At 32.9% G+C, this 22,979-nt stretch overlaps 1 protein-coding gene across 2 annotated transcripts; it reads left to right on the top strand.

Annotated features, from left to right (window-relative positions):
• The first annotated feature begins 7,878 nt into the window (after positions 1-7,878).
• On the top strand, positions 7,879-14,522 carry LOC110714265 (Golgi SNAP receptor complex member 1-2). Of its 2 annotated transcripts, none has more exons than XM_021892763.1 (6): positions 7,879-8,373; positions 10,657-10,853; positions 11,455-11,544; positions 11,624-11,695; positions 14,019-14,148; positions 14,253-14,522. In XM_021892763.1, the coding sequence occupies exons 1-6, from the start codon at positions 8,244-8,246 to the stop codon at positions 14,348-14,350; spliced, it is 717 nt and encodes a 238-aa protein (XP_021748455.1). In that variant the 5' UTR covers positions 7,879-8,243; the 3' UTR covers positions 14,351-14,522. The 2 variants fall into 2 exon arrangements, with proteins under 2 accessions (XP_021748455.1, XP_021748456.1); XM_021892764.1 differs by having other exon boundaries at positions 8,236-8,373; positions 10,643-10,853.
• The last annotated feature ends 8,457 nt before the right edge of the window (positions 14,523-22,979 follow it).

Genomic DNA, 22,979 nt, shown 5'->3' with positions numbered 1-22,979 from the left:
GGCCCGCTGTTTGAGCCGGATTCTGAAGCCTCTTTGTCGAGGCGGTGATGGTCGTCTTAGGGCGAGGTACGAGACGTTCATGTTGATGGTTAAACGTGATTGATTAAGGATGAGAAGAGGAGGAAAATGATGAGCATGGTGGTGAAGGATGAATGAAGAGCGACCTAGACGAAAAGGAGGAAATGGTAGTATGGGGTTTTTGTAGGAAACTAAAAATGTATGTGTACGTGGGAAAATTCACAGTAGTTGTCTAATATAATTAAAAAATTGACCATTTCTTAAATAATTAATATATTGACAATATACTATTCGTGCTATTTTTTATGATTGAATAGTCTTAGGAGTTAGCAAATTGACTTTTTAATTTGTTGAATTTTCTTAATGATTCTTTTAGTTCAATTTTTTGTGTGAATGTTGAGCTCTAAATTAAAGCAATAATCATCTTTCAAAACTATATACAAGTAGTACTTTGCAATCAACAAACACTTTAGTCTTAGTGAGATAACGTGTGATGATCTAGGGATTCAATCCAAACAACAATTTAACTGACTTTTTCGAGTCAAAGAAAACGGAAGGAAGTAAGTGCAAATAGTATCCCTAAGGACATCAATTTTAATTAACGACATTGATATTTACCCTGCAAATATAAATGAAATTTATTTTACATGTAAATAGGGGTATATACAATAAAGAATAATATAAGACTATTTTCTAGTAATTTCTAGCATATAACAATTATGTATTTTCTTATTAAATATTTTAGGGGTATCTTTTAACTAGAGCTGTTAAAAGTTAATCCGATCCGAAGTACCGACTCAAACCCGATTATTAACCGACCCATCTGAACCCGAAAAAATGGTGACCCAAACCCGACTTGAAACCAACCCTACACCCGAGTTGACCCGAGTATGTGAGACTTGAACCCGAACATGGAGATGACCCGACCCGAATGTAACCTGTAAATTATTAACCTCAACTGAACCCGACTTGAACTGAAATTGACCCAAACCCGTTTTAATCCGTCAAACCCGAATTTAACACGACTTAGCTTGTTACTAACCTGACCTGAATTTAACCCGACTCGTTTCTAACCTGTTACAAACCTGACTTGTTATTGACCTGACCCAAATTCAACCCGACTTGTTATTGACCCGACCTGAATTTTACCAAACCTATTACTAATCCGACCCAAAAATTCAACGCGATCTGTTACTAACCCGACTCAAAATTAACATGACTTGTTATTGACCTGACCTAAATTCAACCCAAATTGTTCCTGATCCGATTTCAAATCACCTTAAATGCAATTTAGACCACCTTATTATTGTTGATTAGGGAGACCAAGTCGGTCTAAGCCAGCAAAAGAAAGGAGCATCATTCTCAAATTTAAGAGTTAAATATAGTATATATTGGTTGTATGGTCAAAAGAGATAATTATCTTCCTAAATTATGGTCTATTGTTCCCTAGTATATTGCCATATATATTATTGTCAAAGGAAACAATTAGCTTGATAAAAATGATAATTATCTGTTTATAGTTAGTTGAACCCGAATATGACCTCACTTGGAAATGACCCGACCTGATTGTAACCTGCAAATTATTGACTTGAACATAACCCGACTTGAATTCGAGAATGACCCGACTTGGAAATGACCCAACCTGATTATAACCCGCAAATTATTAACTTGAACCGAACGCGACTTGAACCCGAGAATGACCAGACTTGAAAATGACCCGACCTGATTATAACCCGCAAATTATTGACTTGAACCGAACCCAACTCAAACCCGAGAATGACCCGACCTGAGTATAACCCGACTCGAACCCGAGAATTACCCTAACCCGTTTTAACCCGTGAAAACCCAAATTAAACCCGACCTATTGTTCACCCGACTCGAATGTAACCTGATCTGTTATTAACCCGACCCAAACCCGATAAGAGGTATGACCTGACGTGACCCGACTAAAGCGTGACCCGACCCAAAGCTGACCCGCATAGTTATGGAATTAATCCGAATTAACCCGACCCGAGTTGACCCGATCCACTCTTACCTACCCAAACCCGACTCGTTTACCCGAATTGACAGCTCTACCCGAAACCTTCAAATTTTCTCAAAAAGCGTGGATATTAGTCTTCAATTTTGGAAATTTTTGACTTTTTTTCACCCGAAAATAAAAATTGCCGAAATGTTTACCATGTTCCCTAATACTCTCCGGGAGTCCAATTGGCTGGGTGGAACCATCCAATTTGCCTTTAAACGACCAATTTACCGGTTTACAACTCGCACCGATTTCATTAACTCAAGATTACCACGAACATTTATGACAACATATAATGATAATATATGGTTCCAACGACATTATATGACCCCGAAATGTATCCACTAAAATCTCAATGCTTTTCGACACCGGGCCCCGAAACATTCGAAATTTCTCAAAAAAACCGTGGATATTAGCCTTCAATTTTGGAATTTTTTGACTTTTTTTTCGCCCGAATATAAAAATTGTCGAAATGTTTACCATGGTCCCTAATACCCTCCGGGAGTCCAATTTGGTGGGTGGAACCATCCAATTTGCCTTTAACGACCAATTTACAGGTTTACACTTTGCATCGATTTCATTATTTCAAGCCTACCACGAACATTTATTACAACAAATGATGATCATATATGGTTCCAAACGACATTATATGACCCCGAGATGTATTCCCAAGAATTTCAAGACTTTTCGACACCCGACCCCAAATCACCAAAATTTCTCAAAAAGCGTGGATATATCCTACACTTTATGATTTTTTTTTACTTTTTTTGGCCCGAAAATAAAAATGGCCGAAATGTTTACCATGGTCTCTAATATCCTCCGGGAGTCCAATTGAGTGGTGGAACCATCCAATTTGCCTTTAAACGGCCAATTTACTGGTTTACAACTTGTGCCGATTTCATTAACTCCACAAACATTTATGACAACATATAATGATCATATATGGTTCCAAACGACATTATATGACCCCGATATGTATCCCCTATAATCTAAACGCTTTTTCGATACCGGGCCCCGATACCTCTAAAATTTCTCAAAAAGCATGGATATTAGCCTTCAATTTTGGATTTTTTTTTACTTTTTTCCGCCCGAAAATAAAAATTGCCGAAATGTTTACCAAGGCCCATAATACCCTCCGGAAGTCCAATTGGGTGGGTGAAACCATCCTATTTGCCTTTAAACAGCCAATTTCCCGGTTTACAAATTGCACCGATTTCATTAATTCAAGTCTACCACGAACATTTATGACAACAAATAATTATCATATATGATTCCAAAAAGACATTATATGACCCCAAGATGTATTCCCTATAATTTTAAGACTTTTCGACACCTGGCCCCGAAGGTTCCAAAAATTCTCAAAAAGCGATAGCCTTCAATTTATGAATTTTTTTTACTTTTTTCGCCCGGAAATAAACATTGCCGAAATATTTACCATGGTCTCTAATATTCTTCGGGAGTCCAATTGGGTGGGTAGAACCATCCAATTTGCCTTTAACAACCAATTTATCGGTTTACAACTTGCGCCAATTTCATTAACTCTAGTCTACCACAAACATTTATGACAACATATAAGGATCATATATGGTTTCAAACGGCATTGTATGACCCCAAGATGTATCCCTTATAATCTAAAGGCTTTTCGACACCGGGCCCCGAAACCTCCAAAATTTCTCAAAAAACGTGGGTATTAGCCTTCAATTTTGGAATTTTTTTACTTTTTTTCGCCCGGAAATAAAAATTGCCGAAATGTTTACCATGGTCTCTAATACCGTCCGGGAGTCCAATAGGGTGGGTGGAACCATCCAATTTGCCTTTAAACGACCAATTTACTGGTTTACAACTTGCACGGATTTCATCAAGTCAAGCATACTACGAACATTTATGACAACATATAATGATTATATATGATTCCAAACGGCATTATATGACCCCATGAAAACCCGACCTATTGTTCACCCGACCCGACCCAAACCCGATAAGAAGTATGACCCGACGTGACCCGACTCAAGCATGACCCAACCCAAACCCAACCCGCATAGGTTATGGAATTAATCCGAATTGACCCGACCCGAATTGACCCGACCCACTCTTACCCGACCCATTTACCTGAATTGACAGCTCTACTTTTAACATCTAACAATACAAGCTGCAATAAATACGTGCAACATTGCTTCATTTAAATGTGTTATTAGTTATGTGCATAATGTGTCTAAATCAATTTCACAATTAACACAAGTACGTAGTTGGTAATTCTCATAAATTGATTTCTATACATTAAAATCTTGATGTAATGAGACAATATCAAGATAGTAACAATTTTTTTTAAATATGAAATATCAAATAATAGCATCTTTGATGTCACATGTCAGATGGTAAAAACTTGCTACTCTTTATTTAAGGTTTTTTTTTTTTTTTTTTTTTTTTTTTTGGGAGAAAAGCCGCAAATTTAAGTATTTTTTTGGGATCTCACTAAACTATACTTCCTCCGTTTTCTTTTACTTGCAACACAGCCTTGTGGCACGTGTTTTGAGGTTGGGTTTACGTAATGTAAACGGACAAATTTTTCATTATAATTTTTACAAATGATACTTAACCCTATTCTAATTTTCGTGTAAAAATTATATTGATAAAATCGCTCGTTTACCCTCACTAATCATCTCCTAAAACTGCGTGCTTAAAAGGTGTGTTGCAAGTAAAAGAAAACGGAGGAAGTATAAGACAAAAAACTAAAAAAAAAAAAAGAAAAAAGAAAAAAGAAAAAAAAGAAACAGTGCAAGAACTTTGAGTATGCGATGACCTCAATCTTTGTCAATAGGCCATAATCTCATTAGTATGTTTAATTTATTGGTTTTGAGTTACTAATATAACCTACCACTAATCCTCTAGATGTATATTACATGACAAAGCATTTGCTGGATGCTAATAATTCCAACGTCAATTACGCTAATTAACTAATTAAACATTTCAAGGTTCACCTGCTCATCAATTAAGGACAAAGCTAGGTACACAATTGAAAATTAGAATGCAAGTGGCATACCAAATTTTTTAATTAAGGAGATTTGGTTTATCAAAAAATTATTCGTAAAGTAGCTAGCAATTATCATTAGATAATGGTTTTATAAGCTTTAATGCTTATCAAGTTAAGATCATTACACTTTGTTTATCATCTCCAATTTGATGCTCTTATCCGTAATGCTTATTAAAGATAGTCCATTTGCTTGAATAATACTGAATATATAGTTTTATAAAAGTGATCATATATTATCTTGTAGTTGCACAAACTAACTTCCAAACATAATATGCCAATATAGCATATCGAAAGCTCTTTTGAACCAACTTGCAATTGTTGTACAACGAGTTTGTGTCTAATTTTTCTTGTAATACATATTTATTTATGTGATTAAAGTTTACAAAAGTTTAAGCATAAACGAATTATTACTTAGTACGAATACTACAAAGCATTTGTTAGATTTGCTTTTTATTAATTTTGTTTCAAAGTTTATTTTCTAAATATGATGATTTTTTTACATAATTATATATACACACACTACAAAGGCACTCCCTCCTCAAGTATTCAATTAACCTACTTATTAAATACTTTATATATGTTTCTAGAAATGGTTGTGAAAACTTAGTGGGTTTGCTAGTGAAATTTAGTTTAAGTAAGAAAAATGAGTTAAGACTTAAAAGTTAAAAGGTAGGAAAAAAAAGTGAGTAAAGTGAAAGAATGGGTGTAATAAAGGTATAAAAGTGTGGGATAATAAAGAATGTAAGGTAATCAAACAAAATTTGTAAATATGAAGCATAATAAAATTACGGTAAACTTTTCTAAACTTGAATCAAAGGTTTATCAATTACACCAGTGTTTTATTTTATTTATTTTTTTTTTTTAAAAAAAGGAAGAAATTTGGAGTATAATTAATTTAATTACGAATTTCTTACTTTGTCAAACCACATGGATTAATCAGGGGATGAATCAGGGGAAATCTTGTTTGCTAGGGTTCGCCGCGTTCGTGGCTATTGGCCCCCTGAGGTGGCTGAATGCAAAGCTCTGCATTTTGGTGTCAAGTTGGCGCAACGCTATGGGTATAAGAATGTGATTATGGAGTCCGATTGCCAACTTGTGGTGAATCGTCTATCAAAGGCTGCTACTTTCTTCACGGACCTCGACTCAGTGCTTGATGATATTTTTGCTCTTTGCTCTTGTTTTGATTATATTTCATGGTCACATGTTAGAAGGGAGGGGAATGCCCACCACCTTGCTAGTTTAGTACCTTTTGAGGTAGAACAAGTTTGGGAGAATTTTTACCCACATGTAATCGCTCCGTATGTTCTAATGGACAAATTGTCCATTGATTAATAAAATTGATACTAAACGTCTCTCAAAAAAAAAAAAAAAAAAAAAAAACCACATGGATTAATATATTTTTGTTTTATCCACTTGTGAATTGATGTTGTCACACATGTACGTGCCGTACTTGCTTAATTGTACTTATAGCATATTCTTAAGCCCTTCTAAAAAAATTATGTATGTTTAATATTCTCCGAATTCGTACCGACATAATCCCTCGGAAATTCATAGTCAGAGGATATAGAGTATGACATGCTTGTATTTTTATTAAAGAAAAATATGACATATATACTTTTCTATAATTATTTGAAAGAAACTTATGTAGTATGACAAAATATTAAGTAAACTTTAAATTAATTGCATCAATTGTCGTTCCCACCCACCAAAAAAAAAAAAAAAAAAAAAATTGAATAAGCAAAGTATTGATAAAACTAATTACAAATAATAAATATTGTAATGATAAGACTATAAAATTAAAGGTGACTAAATGTTACTCCGTATTCTAAACATAACGTAACAACTAATAGTGGGCAGAGTACATAATAAATTTATTTATTAAGAAAAGCAGTCATATCAAATTAGAATTGTACATTGATCCACCTTACTTGAATTAGAGGATTCGGTATAATAGAAACACAAAAATCAATAAATTTGACATTGGGGCTAAGAAAATTATAAATTATAAAAGTCATTGCTCTTTATTGTCTTAGATTTCATAAGCAAGTTAAGTCAATATATTAGCTTAACTGGCTAATATAAGTATATAACAACCCTTTGCTTTCTTTTGTTAGAGTTGTATTTCAAGGGATGTTGTGAGGGTTGTTAATACTTAGGGCCTGTTCTTATTGACTGAACTCAGCTGAGCTGAACTGAATATTTTATAAGAGAAGGAAATTAGGAGCTGAACTGAACTGAATTGAATTGAATTTCAACGTATGAGAACAAGCCCTTAGTTGATTAGTGACAGTTCATGGTTTATTTTTCCCCAAATCTTACATGTTGACGCTTTTGCAATTCTCAACATTTTTTACTTTCACGATAAACCCCTTTTTACAGCTAATAATGCATTTATTATTACCGTTGTTGATACTGATGAATATCATAGTTACTTCATAAATAAATATACATCATTTCGTATCTATAAGATCTCAACACTTTCCATTTTTGTATATTTCAAAAAGTTACAATATTATGACTTTCACTCTATTGCATTTTTCATGAACCTCTTTTAGTCCATCTATGCACTCTTAATCTGTTATTACTTCATTCACACATTCTTTTTCACGTATTCATCACAATGTGCCTTTTTCTTACACGTATACACCAAATCAACACACTCTCTAGTTGCCCTTTCATAAACATAGATATTGATCAAGAAATAATAAAACATTTTTTTTACAAGAAAAGAGATTTCATTAATAAAATATAATGGAGTAAATGAAGTAAATGCCTTTGCTTTATACTTGTATTCTACACAAATAACTTCTCTCTTACCAAAGAAAAACATGAGGCCCAAAGGCCTAACAGGCTAACAGCCCAATTTCAAACAACACTCAAGACTGAACCTGTAAACTTCAGAATTCAGATCCTGTTTTTCTCTCTCCTCCATTTTTTCCCAGGTTGATCATAGATCAGTAGATCACATTCTTAAATTGGAAAAATCAATTTCATTTTTTAAAAAAAATAAAATAAAAAACCCACTGAAAAACCTCCATTAACATCAATTAAGAAATACCCAACAAAATCAACTAACTAACTGTGTCACTACAATCAAAATCATCCCCAAAAAAGTTGCAAAATTCTCAAATTTAGTCGGGCGGGTTGTGGTAATCGGGTCAGGTGGGTAGGATGTCGGATCTGAGTATGGAGTTGCAGGAATCTGGGTGGGAAGAGCTCCGAAAAGAAGCCCGGAAGATTGAAGGTGATCTTGATGTTAAGCTTTCTTCTTATGCTAAGCTTGGTGCTCGTTTTACCCAAGGTAACCTCATTTTTTTATTCTAATTTTTCTGGGTATTTGTTCTTCTTACATTTTGATTTGATTAATTTTGAATTGGGTTTTAATGGGTCTACATTGTGTTGAATTTATGTATCCTAAATTTGATTTCAGATTTTGATGATTGCATTAGTTTATGCTCATGTTTTTTTTGAGTAGTTAGTTTGTTTTTGTATAAATTGGTGCTGTTTGTTTATAATTAGGGCAATTGGGTGTAGATAGAGATCGTTTAGTTACCAATTTGGTTAATTAGTTTTGTGGGCAGTGAATTTTGATCAGCAGAAAAGAACTCTGACTGTGTTATATTAGATGGTGATTTGAGGTGAATGGGAAGTTTTCTAGTGATTGGATCACTCTGCATTGGGGTAAGAATTTGTGGGTGTGTTGGTATGGGTGTTTAGTTGGTTTTAGTACGGTGTGAACTATTGGAACCTGTGGTTTGAGTCTTCATTTTGGCGCCGTACAGGGCGGTTGAAGGAGAATGCTACATTAAGTCATTAACCCACCAGTATCGGGTTGAAGGTTATAATGGCATTGGGATAAGAATAAGGTTTGAAGGTTGTGGGTAAGGCGATCTTGCTGTTGAATGACTGATTTAATATAAGTAGGAAGGAGCTTAGAAGTATTACTACCATTCTACCAAAGATATATAGTGTTGTTTGGAGTGTGGACTAGGATGTATCATGTATGCAAGTAAAGTATTGATTATTGAACTACTCTTACAATACTGGAACTGGAAGTGTTGGAAATTTCAATGTGAGGAAGGTACTGAAGGATTGGATGTGACTTTTATGGTTGGAGTGAAGATTTATTTCTGTTCACAGAGCCAAAACTAGACTTTAATTGCATGACATGGGGTATTTGATTTGGTGGAATGATGACACCAATTAAAATATTTCTCAAATTTAAGTGCTAAAAAGTGCATAGAAATTGTTTAATTACTAACCAAGATCCACTCTTACATGTATTCCCATATAGTCTTCTTCATTTAGAATTAATTTGAATCTTTTGTGTAGCTTTCCTCCCTTATACAGCATGACTAATCTTGTGCTGCCGCCCTCCCCTCCACCCCCTTCCTCCACCCCAAAAAAAAAAAACAATTATTGCAAAACTTGCATGATGGATTATTTACGCTAGCGGATTTGGTTCCTTTCAGTTCCAGGAGGCATGTTTTTACTCAAGATACTCATTGGAATTCTCTACTGGGCCTAACCTACAAACCTTTCCGTAGTGAAGGGATTGTGAGGGGTAGGGAAAGACCTAAGAAAACAGGGAAGGTGATTGAGAGTGATGTGAGTCTTTTGGGATTGAGGAATTTATGGCGTTGGATAGGGTGGAGTGGAGGGAAGAAATCTGAGCGGAGGGGTGGAGGACATGTCACGACTTTAAATATAAATACTATTTTGTTTTATTTTGGGTTCCTAAATTATTTGTGTTTTGCAAATTCTATTATTTCCTTTGTTAAGGTTAAACTTTTTTGTGGTTTTACTTGCATGATTTTTTGTCTCCCCCCCCCCCTCCTCCTCTCTAGCTCCCTTTTATAAAGGGGTCTCAAATTTGATTTTTATACCCTCTTTTTTGGCTTTTGCTTAATCACTTCCCAAGTTCCCATAGCCCCCATTTTTTGCTCACTATGTTTTTTTTCTTGGCCCAAAAGAGGAAAAATCAGTTTTTGCACCATGACAATATCTGTAAGTTCCTTTGCCATAAATGATCTTGGATTTTGAAATCAAGGAAATTGTTAGATTTTATTAGAGATGCAAAGTTTTGGCGTTCCCCCCCCCCCCCCCCCCTCTCTCTATGTGCGTACAGCAATCTCTTTGTTGTATATGGTGCTACAGTAGCATGTTCAGATGTACTGATTCAGTATAAATTGACAAACTTGATGAAGGGCTTACAGCCTTACATTACCGTGGAGAGATTATTGGAGCAGGGGAAAGAGGGACATATTCATGAGGGTTTCATAAGAAACAACAATTCTGTATCAATCCTGTTGAAGATCTCACCCCTGAAAGTCAGAATTTAGAAAGGCTATATGTGAAAGATTCACCCTGCTATAAGAGGACTTATGTCTTATTTATGGGGGGAGGGGGGTGGGAGAAGGGAAGGGATCAAAATTTTCTATTTATAACAACGTGATTCTACTATGTTAGGACTCAGGATTGAGTGTACACAGATGTATGCTGTTTGTTCATGTTCTAAATTCAACTCTAATGTAGAATTCATGGTGGTTCCCTCTGTTTTCTGAGCATAGTGTCATGGAATTAGGTTATGCGGATACTGGATCACCAACAGTGAGCTCCAGCAGGTCATGGAAGTCTATGGAAATGGAAATCCAGTCTTTACTTGAAAAGCTAGTTGACATAAATGATTCAATGGGCAGATGTGCTGCATCAGCTGCTCCCACGACATCGGTAACTCAAAAACTGGCAAGACACCGAGACATACTTCATGAGTTTACCCAGGTATTCATTATTTTCTGTTACAAGTGAATTATTATTTGGCTGGTTGTCTAATATGAAGGCAAAATCGGTTATTGACATGGAATGCTTTTGTGAACATTGAACTGGTAAAGTTGTTTAGTTTCACGTGGATCCACACAGGGCATGGCTTATAAAGTATCCATCTTTGCATTGAAGGAAACAAACTGAAATAGTTGTTCCTTAGAGTTGGCTTCCACCTGATTTGTAATTACATAGTACACCTGTAGCGGTAGCATTGTGTGTAATAAGATGATTTGAAGAGACAGGAAGGGGATGCAGATTGATTATTCATTTTCCTTGTACCTTCACCTTTGCTTGCATTGTGCAGTATTATTATTTTCTACGAATGTGATCACTAGTCTGCCATGGGGCAACAACGATCATTTATCTTTTATTCTGAAATCTTATTTGTTAATTCTGCATTTCTGCTTCATGTAGTGGCTCGTTTAATATATGCAAACAACACCAGTATCTTATTTATTATTTTATTCAAAAAAAATTATGTGGTGAGGCTTGTACTATGGTCCCTTGTTCTATGAGCTATCATAGGCTTCATTCAATGATTTTTTTTTCATGTTTATAGGAGTTCAAGCGTATCAAAGGAAATATAAGTTCAATGAAGGAACATGCAGAGCTTCTTAGTTCAGTGAGAGATGATATTAGTGAGTACAAGGTGGGCAATCTTGATAATTGCGTAGTTCATGACTTAGTTTTGCATTATTGATTGTGTTACTCATGTTTACCTCATGCAGGCATCAGGGACTATGGCTCCTAATGCGCAGTTGCTGCGAGAAAGAGGTGCAATTCATGGAAGTATATCTCATGTAAGCCTCTCAATTTTGAGGATAATGTCATTTGTTTTTAATCTTTATAAAACAGTTACTGTGGAAAGTATGTGGCAGACTAGCCAGTAGCCACTAGTCGTACTATGACCCTGTTTATCTTTGAAATTCTTAGCAGTTTGAACAAGTGTTTTTTTTTAATAAATAAAGTCTGGTTTTTTTTCTCCTGCTTATATCTTACTGATACTGTTTACCTGTCTTATTAATTTGTAATTTACTTTGTATGATATTATTTGGAAATGATCAACTTGACCAAGAATATTCCTATAAGTCTATAACACAGGGAGTCTGAACTTAATATTTTTATTTGTTAATTACTTTTAAAGGCTCATTGTAAGCTCTAAAAGCCTTTTGCATTTATGATTTCTTGTAGTCTCTTCAAAATTTCAAAGTCTCTTCCCAAATACTCCCTCTGTTTCTTTGTGATGTTTCATATCAAAATTTTGCAGCTAATCATAATTTGAGGGAATCTTCAAATTTTATTACCAATATATAAGAAAAAACATTCATATGGGGTCTTGTTTGATTCATCTCAATTAGTATTCTAATCAATTTTACAAAATATTGATTGTTGAGCAAAAGAAGGTTAAGAAGTTGGTAAACTATGACCCAAAGAACGTTAAGCAACTGGGAGGCAGATGGAAAAGAGGTTGGAAGGTCATTGATTTACAAATCTTAGAGAAATTAAACCTGGAATTTTCCGCACTTTAATTACAAAAATACTGGCTCTGCACAAGGATGTTAATGATGAAAGATGGCATGTTAAATGCAAGATCTGTCTACTTCCTTGGTGAGCTGTTTAGTAATCAAAATTGGTCATTGTTGATTTTGACCAGAGTATTTTTGTAACTTGGAGTCATGCCTAAAATTTCGTGGGCACATTGGAAACTCCATATCATTTGTGTTCATTGTATAATATATTGAGGTTGCAACTTGCAAAATTATTGCTACGATTTGGAGAGGATTGGCATTTTGGATCAGGTAAACAGTGAAGTTGTGAGGTGTAAATATGGAGGGAATGAACTTATGTAGTCATTGCTGTCTGTTAGGAACTGCAAACTGCCATCCCTCAACTTGTTGGATTAAAGGCATTTGCTAGATGTGCCCCTGTGAGGCAAGATAATTGGGGCCCTGGCTAGTAGAAGAGGCTGGAGGGTACTGTTATCTTACAGATTTCAAGGAATGTCTTTTTTAAAACCTTTTGGATAATGATTAGTGGGGACATACATTATATATCATTCAATTTGAGTTTTTGAACCTACATCTAGTTCAGTGTCCAAGGAACTTTCAGATTTGCTAACTTGTTCATGGACTGACTGTAAACCTTGGATCATATTGTGATAAGAATTTCTGCTTTAGATTTAGCTCTATTACTTGCCATGATGAAAGCCAAGTTACTGATATTGGGTGAGACTATTGGGAGTGTGCGATATTAAAGACATAGGGGTTGAAGGTGTATGATGATGAATTTAGCACTGATTAGGAAGTTAATAGTTTTGGGAATCCTAATAATGCTTTCCTCTCTGGTAATTATATATGGTGGAGTGTCTTTTGGGATCGAATCCTAATCATGCTTTCCTTTCTGGTAATTATATATGGTGGAGTGTCCAATTTTTTATGCTAAAAGTCCTTGTGACAGAATCTAGTCGAAGACCAGCAACTAATCAGACATGTTTGGGGACAAATTACCTTAATCATTGGGAACAAAGTATCCACAAAGCTACAGCTAGCCACAATATGGATCTAACTTTTAATTGTTTGTCATACAGAATAATCAATGATGGAGTGCCAAAACTAACTTTAAAAGTTAATCTTTGTTTTGTGTAAACTTTAAAGGTTCTTATCAGTTCTGTCCTATTTTCTTTTATGTATCTTTTTTGTTCTTGCCTTGAATTAGAAGTTTGGTCCTTCAGTTCTCATTTCAGCAATTCATGACAATGTTTATAGTCCCTGCTCTATTAATTTGATTAATAAGCGTACTCTGTTATCTGTCCATGAAGTGCATTAGCTGTTTCTTGCCCTCGTGACAAAGTTCATAGTCCCCATCATGTCAATTTGATCAAACTCTGATTGCTCTATAATATGTCAAATTCTGTAATTTTCATTAATTGAGTCTTTGGAACGAGGGAGCAAGCGGCCTACTTGGAGCTAAATAATTTCCTTTCACTTTTGATAGCGATAGGGATGGTCCACAAAAAAATGGGATTATGTCTTTGTATAATTATCGAGTCTAAGTTTTTTTTTTATTGAGTCTAAGTTTTTTTTTTTTTTTTTTAATAATCAATTGTCTGTTTATGCACTGTAGATAGATGAGGTAATAAATCAAGCTCAGGCAACAAGGTCAGTTTTAGGTTCTCAGAGGGCATTGTTTGGCGATGTTAGAGGAAAAGTGAAGGTTTTAAGCGAGAAATTTCCTGTCATTCGTGGTGTACTTGGTACAAATACAATTTACTTTCTTGCTCTTGTTTGCTTAGAGCAAAATCTCAATTAACTTCAAATATATCTAAAAACAGGGTTAATCTTTGATATGACTGTGCAGGCTCAATCAGAAGGAAGCGCTCCAGAGATACACTCATTCTCTCTGCAGTCATTGCCGCTTGTACTTTGTTCCTTATTATCTATTGGCTCTCAAAATGACAGTAAACATTTCTGGAAATAGGAAGGAAAAAAATACATGTGTTATTGTTAATTGTCATCTGCAGAATTTTTTGTGTTTTTGCTTCTGTGACTTGCTGGTAATATATAGGTCAAATGAACTCTTACAGTTGAAATATCTAAGAGATCAAGAAGAGGATTTTCCCTTGCTTTCTCCCTATTGTTTTCCCCTAATTGTCTTATATTTTGGGGGTTCACCGGAAACACGTTCACAGAGAATTTCGGTCAGTACGTCCTTGATCCGATTGGCATGATCTCTCCAATCTGCTAATACTCCAGCATGCTACCATGCTGCCATGCACCTGGACCTTAAGATAAAGGTACACCCGGATGTATATAGAATACGGTACACCATACATCAACACAATTAAATTACAATTTGTTTGTCGTGCGGACTAACCGAATATCTACAGCATTCTAAACATGCCCATCATAATGAAATTGATGGTTCCAACAGCTCATTACTACCACAAAAATAAAATTATCCATCACATTTATCAGCATTACCCCATTTCTCAATTAGTTATTTTTGTTTTTTTGAGAAAGTTAATTAGTTGTTTTTGGTTGGTTCTTTTAAAACATTTATGTTATTTTGGTATTTTTATTAATCAACAAAGATTGATCATACTGGTGCAAGTGGTCTGAATTTGGGAACAATCTCTTTCAATATAGCTTTAACACGAATAATAATCTAGGAATGTTAACATCTGATATGACTAATGTATAAAGCATATATTTAATGATTAGTTCATTTTGTAACTAATATTAGTGGGATATAAAGGACAAAAATCAGGTGGCCGATGTTTTAATTTGGAAAAAAACTAGTCATGGTCAGACGAGATAGGGTGACTATATATTGGTTTGTTACCATACATTTAGATATCAAATATTTTATGGAAGTTATGAACTCTTATAATGAAATGCATCATCGTTGACAAGTGGGTAGGGAACCCCGAAAATTACAATACTTGTTATCCGAGAGCAACGGGTAGTATCGATCGAATTGATGCATCCCTAACGATGGCTTATTTATGATAGATATGTAAGCGCGTGCAATTCACACGTCGATGGTGTGCATATGATCCGTGTAACACTGTGTAAGTAGTGTCAAATTAACTAGCAATCAGTGTAGCACAATCAGATGTTGCAATGCATTGCGAGATTATGCCTGGACTCCACAAGTGTAAGTGACATTCCATCACAAACATCAACACTACTCCCCTTAAATGCCTGCCTAGCCATGCAATTATATATGCCCAACAATAATAGGAAGAGATGCCTAAAAGGTACGTAAGACATGAAGTATGCCTAAAATGTGTCAAGAACTTGTGTTCTCATATGAAATGTAACAACTTTTTTGCGAGACAAATTTAGTTCTAAACTAAACAAGGCTAGTGATGATATTGGACCGTCATCATAATTAAAATCGTGTTCAATTCATACAATGAACTACATGCTTGGTATCAAACAAGCTAAGGCTAGTGAGAATGAACTGTTATCATAATGTTAAATCCCGGTGTTTTGATTTAATTCTTGCAACAATCATATCCACAAAAATGAATTGAATATCATGGTATTACATACACTTATCCTCTTGGAAGAAATTGGGACCCTAAGTTGTCTGAAAATCAAATTGTCTTATGAGAAACTACAAAGATCCAAATTCTTATCCTAAGTTCAAAATCAAGAGATAGAAATAATAATGGTGGAAACATAAATAGTTAATTTTAAGTTCTTGGGTGACAAATCAGATCTAGGACATTAAGAATGTAGCAAAAAAATTTAACACAAGTACCAAAAAAAAGGAAAAAAGAAAAAACACATAATATTACCTTCGGAAAATAGCATCAAACCATATGCAAATTGAAGGTGGTTAAGTTTAAGAGTAGCACATATCTAATAGATGGTATGAAACCTTAGACCCCACAATAATTTGGTAATTTTCATGTTAGTGACAAAGATTGAAGATGACAATGGGTCATTGTGCCTCATCTCTTCTTTATCTTTTAGCAAATTAAACATGTCATAAACCATTATTGAGGAGGGAGAATCTGAATCATATATAGAGCGTGTTTGGCAAAATTAGTTGTTACATGGTAATGTGAAATTAGCTTTTTGGTGCAAGAGTTTAAATACTAATTAAGCACATAAAATATGATTTTGAAATCTTCCTATAAATTTTGAAAATATATATTGAGACAAATTTAATAATAATTTACAGTAAATATTAACATTTATTTATTTGAATTAGTAAAAACAAGTGTACGTATGTAGTCAAAATAAGACAGATGTGGTACACAATGTAAAAGTCAATATAAAACAATTAAATAAAACAAAAAAAACGAGGGAACAGTATAGAAGCAAAATGTTACAATAAGATCCAAAAAATGAAAATTTTCAAATTGACTGAATAAAGATCAGGAAATATAGAAGAAGGATTCTGAAACAGAAGAGGGTTTAATTTGATGTTGGCTAACTTACATCATATAAGCCAATCATGGTCTCAATGATGCTGCACCACAGGAGAAAAAAGAAACTGTTGACATTATTTAGTCAATATGTAAATTTAATATGCAATTCTGTTCACATTAATTATTAATCTTACTTTATTATAATTTGTGTCTTAAATTATTATGTATGTACTGGAAAAATTATTAATTTTTGCTGTTACACTACTGCTTGCTTTTGCAGATAAACAAACAAAGGCATAAATTCCTGTTTAATTTTAGCATGCATTGTTGCAGAGTTAACTGAGTAGCTACGGTGCTTGTTAAAGAGCATGCATGGGGATGATCACTAAAAAAGAAATCAGGGGTATTTTCGTAATTTTATCTGCCTATTATTATCTAATTCTTACAACTATATTGCTAGTGTAGTACTGTAGTAGCTCAGATATACATAAATGAATTAAAAATCTATACTTGTAGAAGGTGTTACACATAAAAATGCACAAATTTGACCATCTTTAGCTTTAATATATGGTGTGCTCACTCTGTTCTTTTTCGTATATGTGTTGTTTTAGATCAATACATACTCATAATAAGAAATTGATAATTATTACGAAGTATACGGTAACTGTTCAAAGCCGACCAACAAATGACAGTTAAGTTATATTGCTTACATATTGTCATAACTTAATGAACTATATATTATTTATAGTCAAATTAAATTTGTATTATCAGGGTTGTGAACTCTTTGAAACTTACATGATTTAGGCATTTATCCTAGCTAGTACGATTATTAATTGAAGTTTAAATACGAAGTACAAAATGTAGGTTTTTATATGTGTCCTATCACCAATCATAAAATCGATCTATGTCTTCTTAGGCTCATATATGTTGATCGAGTCAATATGTTTTTGATACGTCATTTTCTAAATGTTAAATGGTACGATTATGAGTTTTTTTTTACTCTCGAATGTCTCTTAATTTTATTTTTGGATAAAAAAATTGACATTTCAACATATATACATAAAGCCGATAATTTGAAATGGAGGAAGTACAACTATTATCCTAACAATATTTATAAAAACTATATAATGCTTAGGACCATATGAATATAGAAAGGAAAACTCAAATTATTTTTGGATCCCTTAATATCATAGTAATATAAATCTAGTCATCATAACATAATTATTGTGGAGTACCAAAAATACTTATACTAATTTGGGAGAATAATGAAGAATGAATCAAAGCTGACACCATAAAATGTAGAGCAGTAAAAAATAGAAAAAAGAGGTTATGGAACAGTAATACCTAAAGTACAAGGACCACATAAGAGGATAAAAACTCACATTACCAACTGTGTATTGGAACAATTTACCTTTAAGGGTAATTTTCCAAATCCAAAGGATCTTCAGCTTTTCCCAAATTTTTTTATTTTATTTTGTTTTGTTTTTATATTTATATCAAATAAATAAATAAAGAATAAATGGTAGGGATGGTGATAGTTGTAAAAATAAACGAAGTCTACTAAATGCCTGAAAAGGCCAACATCTTTTTCAGAGAGGAATAGAGGAGCTTCGTGCTTTTTTAGTAGAGCATGGAATTTATGGAATTCAAGATAATTAAATGATTTTTATGCATTCTTTTTATATAAGGGTATGTTTTCTTACGTTGAAATTCAGTTCAGTTCAATTCAGCTCAGTTCAGTTCAGTTCAGTTCAGTTCATTTCAATTCAGTTCAATTCAGTTCATTTCAGTTCAGTTCAATTCAGTTCAGTTCAGTTCAGCTGAGTTCAGTCAATAAGAACAGGCCCTAAGTCATTGCATTAGAGACCTTTGCTTGAATCATAATTAGGGTTTGTTCTCTTTAGCTTAATTTCAGTTTATTTTAGCTCCAATCAGTTCAGTTCAATTCTCTTTTCTCATAAAATATTCATTTCAGCTCTATTCAGTTCTGTTCAGTTTAGTTTAGTATATCAGAACAAGCCCTAAAGTTTGCTTGAATAATGGTTTAGTTTCACATTTAATTAGGACATATATTTTCATAACCTTTATTGATACAAACCCTAATTTGTATTCATTTCCAAAAACTTACCACTTATTTTATCTTTGTCTCTTACATTTTGCCTTATTTTCCTTTGTATGTACTCCCTTCACTCTTGTTTTCCTTCTCAGTATCCGTTTGATATAGATTTTTTTTATCTTCTCGCTTTTATTATATTCCAATAATAGTAACATTATATAATACAAAGTAATACCAATGTTATTAAACAACTTTCTATCTTAATTACCTAAAGAGTAAAAATAGAAACCCATTTTTTATTCGTTTTTTATATTTTTTTTTTAAATAAATAAATAAAAAAAATAAAAAAAAATAAAAAAAAAACTAAAGGGACTTGAACGATTGCTTGATACCATTACTTCACTCTTGTACAAATTATTTAAGACCTCGCCAATTTTTTCTGATCTCTCGTCAATTACAACTAACCAAAATTTAATTAAAAAAAAAATACGGAGTAAATGGTTTTGGGGCGAGGAAATACTAATTTATGTAATTGTGGTTCATTTTATGTGAAAGAAAAAGACAGGGAAAAATAAATAAAAAAAAGTTTGAGAAAATTAATTAATTCAAGAGGATTTGTGTGTCTTGTATTGTATGACAAATAAAGTAACTGACATTGTTATATAATGTATCTGAAATTTCTGTGAGAGGGGAAGAAGACATGAATGGTCATATCGTGAACAATGTAAAAGCATTTTTTTGTAGGACTACTTTTTTTGCACTGCCTCAAAATTGGGTAATTATTACACCATAATTATTTGTTGGATATTATTTCAATTCCCCCACGATTCTCGATCTCTCTTTTTTGTTTTCTAACTATACTATATCCATCAAATGGAATGTTTTGGGTCACATTTCTTGACATGACTATCATACCTTGACTACATGCATGAATATTTTTACTATTTTTACCAATTTTATTTCATTTTGGCATTCACCAAACACAATGCATCCCAATTTTATTTTGTTTTTACTTATTCTAGATCATTTTATGTTAGACGTCATCAACTTAATTGTGTGTGGTTACTCACGTATTTGAGTTACCTCATATGCGTGAATCATAATTCTAGCGCCGACTAATTCAATTATATACAACGGCTTGATGCCACATAGAACACATTAATCCCTATGTATTACGATTACATCTCAGTAGGTTTGTCGCAAATGACCTTTTATATGTTGATAGATTAAAATTGACACATTAAGGGTCTATTCTGATTGACTGAACTGGGCTGAACTGAACTGAATTTATTAGAACTGAACTGAACTAAATATAATCTAAAGAGAACAGGCCCAATAGTATATTCTCTTTAGCGTAATTTTTGTTCAGTTCAGCTTTCAATTTTCTTCATTCATAAACAATTCAGTTCAGTTCAGTTCAAATCAGCTTAGCTCAGTAAATCAGAATATACCCTAATTTATGTATATGATGAGAAGGGATCCTGTAATAGAATAGCAAATATATAATTAATTCTGATATTACATGAATACTAAATTTAATTCTCGTATTTTATTACTAGGTAGGAGTATTAAGTAACACAGAGCTATTACTATATGATTTGATGGTTAAAAAAGATGAACCGAGTAGACATTCGAAGCAACTTCTAGTGTATGAGGTCCCAAGTTCAGCAGGTATATTTAGGAAATGTAGAGGTCTTTTCAAATCTTTTTGAAAACCTATGCATTGCAAGAAATTTTTAATTTAGAACAATGCAAGTCTTTGTACTGAATTGTTTAATGCTAGTTGTCTGATGATAATGCACGGGTAATGTTTAGCCAAGGACAAAGGATCATTAAAATCTATAGTGACTTCTCATTATTCATATGCATATGAAAGACCCTACAAATTTAAGTTTTTTTTTCCTTCTTGATTATAAAAAGACATTCATTCTACTTTCTTCGTCACATATTATAATTCATTCTATTAAAAATATTATTCTTATTGCTATTTTTTTTATACCGTATAAAGACCATTATATTCTCATTTTCTAACTTTATTCGTTTTACTTCAGAAATTGCCTTTAATTTTTCATTTGCTTTTTACTTTTTACTTTTTTTTTTCTCTTCTTCTCTTTAACTTTTGTCTATAATTTTATTTACTTTCTCCTCTATAACTTTTGTCTATAATTATACTTTTCACCTTTGTATGTACTTTATTTACTTTTTTCCTTTCATTTTTTAAATACCTTAAAAAACCATAAACAAGAACTATATGTTGGGACAGAAGGAGTATAAATTAAAATAAAATATAAAACTCTATAGGTAGGCAACAAACAAACATAAAGAGACAAGTATATTTTCTACTCATATTAATCATTGGTCAAAATGTTTATTTACTATACTCCATAATTCCTAATGCAAATAGTGAGAAAGTGCCATAAAATATGGCACACATTGATAAATTTTTTATTTATCTTATTGATCTTATTAGGAGTAAATAAAAAATTTGCTTTAAAGATCAACCAAACATTTTCTACTTATTTTTTTACATTGTGTAAATAAGTAAGAAGGATTTTATGTCGACGTATATAAAGATATCAACCTTGACAAAATAAGTCACATTGCTATTATAGTTCATAGAATTAATATGGCTATTGTTTCACTATTTTGCTAACTTTGATGCATAGGGATTAGGGAACATGAATTTTCTGTTAGCTTAGGGATTGAGAAATTTTTCCTTGAATAGAATATAATTTGGATATACTTTACTACCATACTCATTTATATTATTACTTGATGGTTTAATCTTGAATAAATGGTTTAGATTCATCATTTCTTTTGTATTAATTATGGGTGTTGTTTATTACGTATTGCTCGCATTTTTTTTTTTAGGAATTTTCCATTTTTACCCCTATCAAATAAATACCCACGACTCATTCTACGGCAATCACAACTCTCATACTTCACTCTCAATACTCTCATTCACTCTCATTTTATCTCTCTAAAAAAAAAAAAGTAAAATAAGGAAATATTTGACTACCTCCATCTCATGTTTTTTTGCAACTTAGGGTTATTATTTGTGAGACATAAAATATTCCAAAGTTGTAAAAAATATGAAACAGAGGTAGTAGTTAAAATTATATGAAAATATCTTCCTAGTTTTTTTTAATAGGAAACTCTTCCTAGGTTGAACCTATGTTAATAATTGTGTTCTTTTATACTCTACACCATAAACAACAAAATAAACTTATATTGATATTCCTTTTATTTGTTTTAGTCATAAATTTAATTTTCAGTCAATATGACGATTAAACTATTTTGCACTCACTTCGTCCAAATTTTGTAGAAATATCAAAATCATCATATTATTTTTTGCTCCAATGTTATTCCATTCAAGGGGGAAAAAAAGCAAGCATATATAATACGGAGTATAACATTTGCTATCCCTAAAGATGAACAAAAACAATAAGATTGAAGCATTATATGTAAAAACGATGATGAATAAATTGGGAGCTCGTTGTAATTGATTAGTGAAGGAAGACATTAGAAGGTGAGATACACATCATATAAAAAAGAAATTTACTCGTATAACACAAGAAAAAACTCAATTTGTTGTTGTAAAAAAAAAAAAAAAAAAAAAAAAGGTTAAGAAGGAAAGGTTGAAAAGAACAGATGAATGAAGCAAAGTTAATAAGAACATGCACACGTCCCTATCCGGTTCTCCCCCCCACCTCTGCCGCCTCTGCCCTTCAATTCTCTTTCTCTCTCATCATCGGGAATGCCATCCATTCATTCACATTTTCATTTTCTCTCTCTTCTTTCAACTACAACAATAACATTCTTCCTTTTTTTATTTTATTTTCTCTCTCTAAATATATAATAAAACCCTAAATATATGTAACAAATAAATACAACCTAGCTAGCCTAATTAATTACTACTGTAGTAGCTATGTTTAGAGGTCTGTCAATCTATTTCTGTAAATCTATGCTTTCTTCCACCCAGCTCAACCCTACTTACCCTCTAAGCTTTCTTATAGATCCACTTGTCACTTCTCTTTTCATGCCTTCAATTTTCATTTCTTCATTACTCCCAATTTAAATGGAGTACATCATATATAATATTATATGACGATTTTCAACTTTAATAATAATCTTCATTTTACAA

This window comes from Chenopodium quinoa, unplaced genomic scaffold (assembly GCF_001683475.1).
Source record: "Chenopodium quinoa cultivar QQ74 unplaced genomic scaffold, ASM168347v1, whole genome shotgun sequence".
NCBI classification, from domain to species: Eukaryota; Viridiplantae; Streptophyta; class Magnoliopsida; order Caryophyllales; family Amaranthaceae; genus Chenopodium; species Chenopodium quinoa.
Note: the sequence above shows the minus strand (reverse complement) of the source record. Positions and strands in the feature narration are given on the sequence as shown.